Source organism: Oryctolagus cuniculus, chromosome 5 (assembly GCF_964237555.1).
Source record: "Oryctolagus cuniculus chromosome 5, mOryCun1.1, whole genome shotgun sequence".
Lineage (NCBI taxonomy): Eukaryota > Metazoa > Chordata > Mammalia > Lagomorpha > Leporidae > Oryctolagus > Oryctolagus cuniculus.
Genome location: NC_091436.1, coordinates 18,561,336 through 18,571,359, shown reverse-complemented (window position 1 = coordinate 18,571,359; position 10,024 = coordinate 18,561,336). Strand labels below are relative to the sequence as shown.

Sequence of the window (10,024 nt, the reverse complement as noted above, 5' to 3'; positions counted from 1 at the left end):
TGCTGAGGTTGGCGGGGAAGTCTGGGAGAGGCCACAGCAGAGCTCAGAGCCAGCCCAGAAACTTCCAGCTCCTCTCATTTCCCGGCGTGCTCTCGGTGCCCGCAGCGGAAGAAGGAACCAAAGAATGCCTTACAGATCGGGCCGTGGGCCTGAGGCTTGCTCTGACTAGTCTTTGAACAAGGAAGAGTGGTTGCCTTAGCGAGCGTGTAGGCTGGTTGTTCCGATGCCTGTACCCCACATCAGGGTACCTGAGTTTGATACCCGACCCGAGCTCCTGATTCCAGCTCTTACCAATGAGACCCTGGGCAGCAGCAGGCGTGGCTCAAGTAACGGGGTTCCTGCAAGCACATGGGGGACCTGGATTGCCTTCCTGGCTCCCAGCTCCCGCCCCAGCCCAGCCCAGCCCCCAGTGCTGCAGGCGCCTGGAAAGTTAATCAGCAGATGGGAGCTCCCTCTCTCTCTGCCTCTTACTAAATAAATAATTTTAAAAATACACAGTTATTTGTGCATGCTGAAGATAATTAGCAAGAGGCTGGCACTGTGGAATAGCGAGTTAAGCTGTCGCCCAAGTCCCAGATCGGAGCGCCTGCTGGAGTCCCAGCTGTTCTGTTTCCAATCCAGCTCCCTGCTAATGGCCTGGGAAAGCAGCAGAGGCCCCTGTACCCACGTGGGAGACCCGGAAGAAGCTCCTGGCTACAGACTTCGGCCTGGCACGGGGCGGGGGGGGGGGGGGGGGGACACGCACCAAGCACATCAGCTCTACTTTGGTCTCCAAAGTAACTTTGATGAGGGCAGGATTTTCCCCAGCCTGGCACAGCCTCCTGCACACAGCAGGGCCGTAGGACGTGGACGTGGGCTGGAGAGGTAAAGAAATGCAGGCTGTTGCACTTTTCTGTTATTTCCTGTGCCTGGAGCAAGTGGCTGGGCCTGCGTAGACAAGCACACCCTCGGGTCATCTACGTTTCACATGAAGGGACAAAGTCCGGCACTGAAGCACACAGCCCTCCCCACTGCCCCACAGAAGGAGGTCTGGGGTTCCTCCAACTCGCTCTGCCACCTCCTGTCCACAGCGCCCCAGGCCCCATCACAATAGTGACGGGGCGGAGTGGGAAGAAGCCGGGCCGGCCACGGGGCACAGAGCTCTGGGCAGACTCTTGAAAGGGTTGAGGCTAAAGTGTCAGGGTCCAGGCCAGCCTCCATAAAACCTTGAGGCCAGCAGCCCCAACCAGGATGTGAGCCCCGAGGGTAGGGACTACGCGGTCAGGTCACGGGGCAGAAAAAATAGAGAACTCCGAACTCTGGCCACTGCGGCTCCTAAATCAGTCTGGGTAAACAGGCGACGGAAAAGCTCCACGGGCCCTGGGCAGCCCTTACCAGCGACTCAAAGGTCAGCAGGGCCATAAATCAGCCGCATTCGGACCAAACGCATCAGGAAGAGTTATTTTGCAAACAACATGGCCAAAAAAAATTCCCTGGAGTGGGATCCGCTCCAACAGCGCAAACAGAGGGGTGGGAAAAGCCCGTCTTCTTCCTCGTACTCTCCCTGGAGGCCAGGCTGTGAGGCCCCGGGGCCAAGCATACACAGTGAGGGCTGCCTGTTTGCACTTGCCAGCAGGTTAAGCCCAAGTGCACAGCCCAGGGCAATGTTTGTGACCTTGGGGGTCACGGGGCAATACTCTTCCCTGGAAACCCCACCGCAGCCACTGAGAACACAGCCCCCAAAGGGGGCCTCCCAAGACCCTTCAACCCTCCCAGCAACCAGGATCCACCCTGGGTTCACCAGCGGTGGAACATGGCCCATGCACACAGACAGGTTCCGAGCTCCAACCAGCCCTACAGCAACCAGTAACTGGGCCCATGAGGATTTTCTTTCAAATAAGCATGCATGCGTATATGTATGGAAAGAAGTGTAGAAGGAGCTACGCTTTCCTGTCATCACATGTCAATGGAAAATGCCTGAATTTTCTGAATAATGTAGATGCGTTGTATTATTTTTTTGTTTTAAAAAGGCAGTTTTGTGGGGCTGGCATTGTGGCATAAAGGGTTAAACCAGCGCCTACAATGCCAGTATCCCATTTGGGCACTGGTTCATATCCTGACTGCTCCACTTCCAATTCAGCACCCTGCTGATGCACCTGGGAAAGCAGCAGAGGATGGCTCAAGTGCTTGGGCCCCTGCACCCATGTGGGAGACCCAGAAGATGCTCTTGGCTCCTGGTGTCAGCCAACCTGGCCCAGCCCCGGCCATTGCAGCCATTTGGGGAAGTGAACCAGAAAATGGAATCTCTCTCTTTCTGTAACTCTGACTTTTGAATAAATTAATAAATCTTTTTTTAATGCACTTTTGTTTAGGAAGACTTTTTCACATTACCAAAGTTCCTAACTGTAGAGACGTGGAAAAATATTGAGTTGGAAATGGGGAGAGGGACACGTATTATCGCAATCCCAGCACCCACACATATTCTGGTGACCTTTTAGTAAATTTCTGGAGTCTCTACTTGCCCAGCCCCAGGCACCTGGCAATGGACATGAAACGCGAACAGGATGCGCACCCTGTGGTCTGACCTGCTGGGACTTGGCACCATGCTTCTGTGGCATGACCTTGCTTGTGCCGACTGAGCAAACTCAGGGCTGCTGGAGAGACGAGGTTAAGGCAGAGTCCCAGCCCTCCACGGAGGCGTGCCCCGGCCTTCCTCCTCCACCAGGCTGTGGTGGCCGTGCAGGGGCACACACAGGGGTTTTCCTAGCGCGTCAGTCACTCCTTGCTCAGAGCCAGAGCTGAGGGTGGAGGAGCGTGGGGCCATCCGAGCTTGGCCCAGTGCCCAGGTCTGACTGCCTGACCAACGTACTGCCTGCTGAGGGGACTGCTTCTCCCCCAACCCAGCCCCAACACACCCCTGCCTCTACCCCATCTCCACGCACCACGGAGGCTTACGTAGGGGCTGACAATCAAGATCCATTGGAAGGAGACGTACATAAGTCTACCAGCCGAATACCTCTCACGGTGCAGGAAAAACCTTGGAAGGAGAAAGAAATGGAGACTTTCTCATCCCACATCCCCAGGGCCTTCTGCTGCTCGGTTTTGTGAGCCATGCTTAGAGCCAAAGAGCACTGCTTAGTCACTGCCCATTGTGGGTATCTTTACCTGCATGGAAGTGGGTGACCCAGCGGGTGGCTCTTCCTGGGCAGGCAGGCACAACCACGGGAATCCCCCTGCGGCCTCAGGACATGTGGGACATGTGGGACCTGTGCGGTCATTCACAGCCCTGCGCCGAGAGATCCTTGTGCTTCATTTAACGCCCTGCTGTCACTCTCCGGAAATTCTTCATCCTTTCGGACGGGGGCCCCGCGTTTCATCCTGCACAGGGCCCCACAAAGGATGTAGCTGCTCCTGGTTCCATGCCTCCCCCTCATGGTGGGGTTTGCGGTTCCAACGCCAGGCTCCCGTTCCCAGAACCCCTCTCCCGTCGGCTTCATCCTGGGTCTTCCTTATTCCTCACGCCCCTCCCCAGATGGACTTCTGTCCAGTGGCCTCATCCAAGCGGCTGGCTTCCCATCTGAATTCCACGTACAGCCAGAGCTGGGAGTGATTTCCTTGGCACAATGCCAACATGAGAAGCTACCCCTGCTGCTCCCCTTGGCCCTCAACATTCTGCAATCCAGCAGTAAGCCACCTTCCAGAGAGAGGCCCCTGGGAGAGCTGCGTGGGGGCACGCACAGGGCGGCACTGGCTCCTCTGGCTTGAGCGTGGGGAATCTGCTGCAGGTTTGAACAAGACGGCCTGAGCTGAGTGCTGAAATGCCTGGGAAGCAAGCAGCCTGCTAAGTGGCAAGCGCAGGTGCCCCCGTGCTGTGGGCCTCGCTGCTTCTCCTGGAAAAGCTGGGTTCCAGCTGCTCACGCCCACCCCACCCCCCCACCAAGAGTGGGATCACACCACATGCAGCAGCGGAAATGAGCCAGCAGTTCACCTGCAAGAGATAACGCGAAAAACCGGTCTAGGGAACAAAAGCCAGTGGGGGACATTGATGCATAATTTGACCAAAATAAAAGAGTCCAGGCAAGGTCGAAGGGCTTTATTTTTGGAGCAAGTAACAGCTACGCAACTAGGAGCGTTTCACTTACCCACCCCATGCATGGTTTTGTGTCACAAAGACATACTAAGACTTTGGAAAAATTCCAAAGGGGATTACACTTGACAGGTGCTGTTTCTTCATTTTTTAAAAAGATTTATTTATCCAAAAGTCAGAGTTACAGAGAGAGAAAGAAGGAGAGACTGAGATAAAGATCTTCCACCTGCTGGTTCACTTGGCCGCGGTGGCCATAACTTGGCCAGGCCAAAGGCAGGAGCCAGGAGTTTCATCCAGGGCTCCCGTGTGTGATGGGGCCCAGACACTTGGGCCATCTTCCACTGCTTTCCCAGGCCACTAGCAGGGAGCTGGATAGGAAGTGGAGCAGCCAGGACACAATCCAGCCTCTATACGGGATGCCGGCGTCCCAGGCAGCAGCTTTACTCACTACGCCAGCCCCAGTGTGTGTGTGTGTGTGTGTGTGTGCGCGTGTGTGTGTGTCTTAATCACAGCAAACCAAATAAAACAGCTTTACAGCTTACTCAAGCTCAAACTTGTCCTCAGAAGAAGCAGTTTAAACATCTCCAGCCATCAATCAGCAACACAATGATGCCACATCAGGAGACAGAACCAGAGACACAAAAAGCAACTCTAACAGAAAGCTTGCCCGGTCGAAAGGAGAAACCCCACACATACACACACCCAATCTCTCTAGGAAGCAAGGGCCCTCATGGGGACCAAGGCCCCCAGGGGAGAAGGTAAAACCGGCTGCAGTGTCCTGGGGTGGGGGGAGAGGGGGCGAGCACCAGATGGGGCTCAAGTCGCGAGGAGCATCTGGTTTCAAAGCAGGAAAGGTGTCCCTGCAAGCCCTAGCGTCCCCGCGTCTCCAGGGGCAGCACCTGCCGCGAGTGACAGGGAGGCGCACACCTGCTTCCTCAGGTGTACCCGGGCCGTGCAGCCAACAGGAAGCAGCTTCCACAGGCACTGGCGGCGCCTCAGGAAGCTTGTGGGCACCGGGAACGGGCTTCCCACTGGGAGGTGTCTCTCATTGTCCCTGAACAGCCCAGCTACTACACCCCAGAGGAAGAAATGAGCCATCCCTAGACGGCTACCACTGTCGCTGGACTGGGTGGATGCTGCCCACCCCCCATGGGGCAGGACAGCTGTGGCCACAGTGGCTCAGTTCCTGTCCCTCACAAATGGGGTTGGGGGATCTCCCCAGTCTGCACTCACTGGGCCCAGGTTGGCTTAGAAGGTGTGGTCAATGGAAGGCCTATTCTAGAAACTCCCATGAGGGATGGTTGGGGAAAAAACGCACAGGCTGAGCCAGGAGCCGCGAGATGTCTGGTGCGTGTAGGAAGGTGTGTGCTAGGGTGTACACACGTGTGTATTTGTGTTGTTTGGTTTCTGTGTGCCAAGGGGGCGGGGGGGGGGGGCAGGCTCTCTGGACCAAGTGCCCTGCCCCACCTCATAGCCCAGCACAGGCACACAGTGTCAAAGCCACCAGCGGAGTCCACGGGATTAGGCCCAGTGGCGTGCGCTCTGACACTTCCTATTGCGTTGGGTTTGTGCTGGGGACCCCCTAGTGGATTCTGTGACACCCCCCCTACTCCCCCTGTGGATGCCGCTTGATGCTGGACACACCCTTGGGGTGGACTGGGACTTGCAACCTGCAAACCTCCCTCTGCGCAGCAGGCCCCTGTCTCAGTGAGGTCGCCCGTAACGCCACGGGGCACCCGCAGCCGACGCGGAGATGACCCGTCCTTAGACAGGAGGCCTCGCGGCTGCCGCTGACCCGGGTTCAGGCAGGCAACCAGGGGCCCACCGCCCCAGCTGCAAAGCAACGCACGGGCCTTGCTTGCGGTAGCTGCACCGGCCGCTCAGGGCGTTCCCGGCTGCGCGCCCGCCCTCTGAGATCTCTGCAGGAGCAGGAAGAGGCCCGCGGGGTCGGAGAGGGCGGGGAACGCGGCCATGGCGCTGTCCACCTGGTCTGGTGGGAAGACAGAGCAGAGCGCGGGGCGCGCCCGAGCGCGCGTGTGCTCCTCGCAGTCACAGGTGCGGTCGCCCCAGGCCGGCTCCGCCCAGGCCGAAAGGCCCGGGAAGCGGTCGGAGCTGGGCTGGCGAGTCCACGGGTCGCCGGGCAGGTCCCTGGCGCAGAGCCCGCCCCGCGGCTGGAGCTGCGGCCCGGGCCGGGGCGGGAGGTCTCCCAGCGCGAACGCGCCCTGAGGGCTCCGAAGGCCGGGCAGGGCCGGTACCCGCGCCCCGAGGCAGGGCGGCCGTGGGGCGGCAGCGCTGCCCGCGCGTGGGGTTGGCGAAGCCCCGGAAGGTGCCCGGCTGCCCATGGGCACCCAGTCGGGCCTGCGCAGCAGGGGCGCGGGTCCCGGGGGGCGCGGCCCCAGGGACCCCTGGCCATCGCCGATGGTCAGGAGCGAGAAGCTCCCTTGCAGGGCGGCCAGGTCCGCAGGCGGACGCGCAGGCTGGAGACTGTGCGCGCCGGGCTCGCGCAGAGCCTGCCCAGCCGCTACGGGGCCACCCCGGGCGCTCGAGGGCCGCCGCTCCGGCGCGCCCCCGCCCGGCCAGGCCCTGGTCTTGGAACGGAGCTCGTCCGCCACCGCCAGCTGTGCGTGGTGCGACCTTTCGGGATGGTAGAACTTGCACTTGATGCCGTAGGTGCATTTCTTGCCTGGAAGAGAGCAGAGAGGGCTCAGGGTGAGACCTGTAGCACAGGGCTGTGCGGTCCCGGTGAGGACTGGGCAGGGCCCCGTCCGTGGCCTCTCTCCGTGGGGACTCCTGCAGCCTTGGCGCCCCTAAAAGGCACAGGATCTGGGCGCGGGCTGGATGGGCCACATCCCAAGGCCGGCAGAGTGTTGGCTCCCTGACTCCCTGTGACCAGGGACTGAGACCAAATCCCAAGGATTCAATGACCTCCAGCCTCCACCTCCCCGACCTGGTGGATGAGGACCACCTCGGGGATGGAGCAGTGGGGAGTAGTGCTCGTGCCTCGCTTTCCCCGCTGTCCACATCTCTTGGGCGAACCATTGCCGTCTCCCTACACACTGTTCTGTCAGAAGTGACCAAACAAACGGTCAAAGAAGTAAGTGATCGTCCAAACCTGGGCACTTTTGAGAGTGAAAGCAGGCCTGCCTAAATGTGTGTGGGGACTCCTTCACTGTAACAGTAAGTGACTTCTGAGTGTCACTCGAGGATGGGTTGAACTTCTATAAACCAAAACCAAGACCTGGAGGAGTTAGCTAAGTTGCCAAAGCAAGTCATTGAAAGAGCTTGTGAGCAGCAACAGCACTCTGACCTCAGAATCAGCCCTTAAGGCATTCGGATCTGGCTGAAAAGCCCTTGAGAGCATTTCAGGCAGGGAAAGCCAAGACACTGCTGCAAAAAATGATCTACACAAAAGATCTCTGTGAGTGAGACCCTAGTGGAAAGAAGGGGCCATCAAAGAAGGAGGCACTTTTCTCTGAAGGGAGGAGAGAACTTCTACTTTGCTTATGGCCCTAAGTACAGACAGAGTTTGTGAACTCAAGAGGCTTCCATAGCCTTGGCAGCTCATGACAAGAGCCTCGGGTGATCACTGATATCATAAATAAGAGTCAATTGTTAAATCAACAACAGGAGTCACTGTGCACTTACTCCCCATGTAGGCCCTCTGTCCCTAATGAGTTGTACTATGAGAATTAACAGTAAAACTTGTCTTCAAACAGTACTTTTTACTTTGTGTGCCTGTGTGGGTGAAAACTGTTGAAATCTTTACTTAGTATAGAGTGGGTCTTCTGTATATAAAAATAATTAAAAATGAATCTTAATGAATGGGATGGGAGAGGGAGTGGGAGATGGGACAGGAGTGGCGGTGTGAAGGTGGGTACGGGGGAAAGAACCACTATATTCCTAAAGCTGTACCTATGAAATTTGTATTCATTAAATAAAAGATTTCTAAAAAAAAAAAAAGAAAGAAAAAGAAAAACAAAGAGCTTGTGGGAAGGCTGGCATGGAGGGTGGAGGGGACCCTCTGGGTAAACCCTTAATTCCTAATGGCCAGCACTGACCAAAGTCCCTAGGAGCTGGGGAGGGAGCCAGGATGAGGACAGGAGGTGCCAGGGGCCAGGTGAAGGGGCTGAGACAGGAACTGGGGGAGGGGGGCACACAGCCTCCCTGCTTCTCAGACACTCTGCGTCCTGTGTGACCCCTGCATAGCACCTCCACCGACAGAAACATACGCCAGCTGCCCGGGGTGCCGGTTCATCCTCACCACAGCTGTCCAGAGAGGTTGAGACACCTCTCCAGGGTCACACAGCTGGTAAAGGGCAAAACTTGCATTGGAACCCTGACTGCTGGCTGCCAGCATGTTTGACTGTACCCAGTGCTGCCCCAAATAGGGCCCACGAGGCCCTGTGTGCTACCCACCGTAGGGGCAGTGCTGCCAGGATGGTTCTGGGGGCCTGGGCTTCCTGCTCAGGAAATTGCTCAGGGTGGGTCCGTGGCGGCCCAGCGGGTCATCAGGAGGCATGAACCTGCAAAAACAAGCATGGGGGTTGGAGAGGGGTGACTGCAAGGCCAGCTGGGACTTGTCCCGGACACCTGTGCGCGCGGCTGCAGGGAGAGCAGATCCAAGCCCCCAGCGAGCACCAGAACCCTCCCTGCACAAAGAACCACACAGAGCACAGCCCAGCCCGGCCTCTCCCAGGTGCTTCCCTGCAGAGCTTCAAGGCAGCCACGTTCGGATCAGCCGGCAGCTTGTTAAAAATACACCGGGCTGCGCACCAGACCCGCTTCGTCAGAACTCGGTGTTGCTCGGGAATCTGCATTGTTACCAGCTTCCCGGGTGATTTTTGTCCAGAACTGAAGCATAGTTGCTCAGGCTTCCTGGCTTCCCTCTGGTCCTCCAGAGGAGGTCTAATCTTCCAACTCCTAGCAGGTGCTGGAGCTGCATGAGGCCCTGAGGCGCAGGCCCCCTTTCTCCTATGTCTCGCCCCGTGCCAAACACAGCTCCAAGCGAATCCAGGAGAGACTCAGCACTTCGTGCCAGGGGCTGAATCCGTGACGTGGTCGAGGACCTGAGTGCACACAGAGTCCCCAAGTAGCCCTGACGGCCTTTCCTGCAAACCCAGGAGCTCCCAGCCCCGGCTCAGCCTCAAGGGCTGCAGCTTCTCTGGCCCTGCTCCCTGCAAGCCCCGGTGCTCCAGAATCCCAAGGACAAGTGGGTTCTGCGCGAGAACTCCCCAGAGTAAGGACAGCTGTCCCCAGGGACACTCACGGGTCCCACAAAGCTTCCTCCTGGCTCTATGGCTGCTGTTTTCTCAAAGAGCCATGCTGAGGTCCCACCCCGCAGAGAAATGAGCCATCCCCGGGTGAGCTTCCTGGCTCGGCTCCCAGCTACACAGCTGGCCTCTCAGGCTTGGGCCCTGACCAAGAATCCAGGGAGCTGTCTACTGCGGTTATTAAAAGTTCCCCGAGACTTCGCTTCATGCTCTCTTGGGAGCAGAGCTGTGCCAAGAGGGCCCTGTGGCCGTGCCCGGGGTGCCCCGGGGGTGCCCTTGCTCACAGGCAGGCAGGCATCCTCCCCCTCCCAGGGCCTTCGTCCCCCCACCACTCGTCACTGCATCCCTAGTAGTGCCAGGCATGCTGGGGACATGGCACTCAAGACAGACACAGTCTCTGCCCTCCCAGAGGCGAAACTTGTCACAGACCATGTTCCAGAGGGCCCAGAACGCGGCCCACGCTATCGTAGCCTGGAACAGAAACTGAATTGAGAGTAATGTCTCAGCTTGCTGTGCCATGCCTACCCGTCTCACACTATTCCAGTCCGAAGACCCCTACCTACTATGCCAGACCCCCTGTGTCAGCCCTCAGGGGTCTAACCAGTGCGCAGTGCCTACGTGTCCTTCCCTCCCTGCCTCAGCTTGGGCCGCAGGCTCTCTCTCAGCCCCTGCTGCCCAGTTTGATGTC

General features: G+C 58.1%; 1 protein-coding gene across 6 annotated transcripts in view; it reads right to left on the bottom strand.

The window, feature by feature from the left end:
- Positions 1–4,057: 4,057 nt before the first annotated feature.
- Positions 4,058–10,024, bottom strand: part of ZC3H12D (zinc finger CCCH-type containing 12D) — a 40,917-nt gene continuing 34,950 nt past the window's right edge. For all 6 annotated transcript variants that reach the window (XM_070073458.1, XM_070073457.1, XM_051836826.2 and 3 more), the window contains 2 exons: positions 8,483–8,589; positions 4,058–6,749 (listed from right to left, as the gene is read on the bottom strand). In XM_070073458.1, coding sequence (XP_069929559.1) covers positions 5,947–6,749; positions 8,483–8,589 — 910 coding nt within the window. In that variant the 3' untranslated portion in view covers positions 4,058–5,946. The remainder of the gene's footprint in view (positions 6,750–8,482; positions 8,590–10,024) is intronic.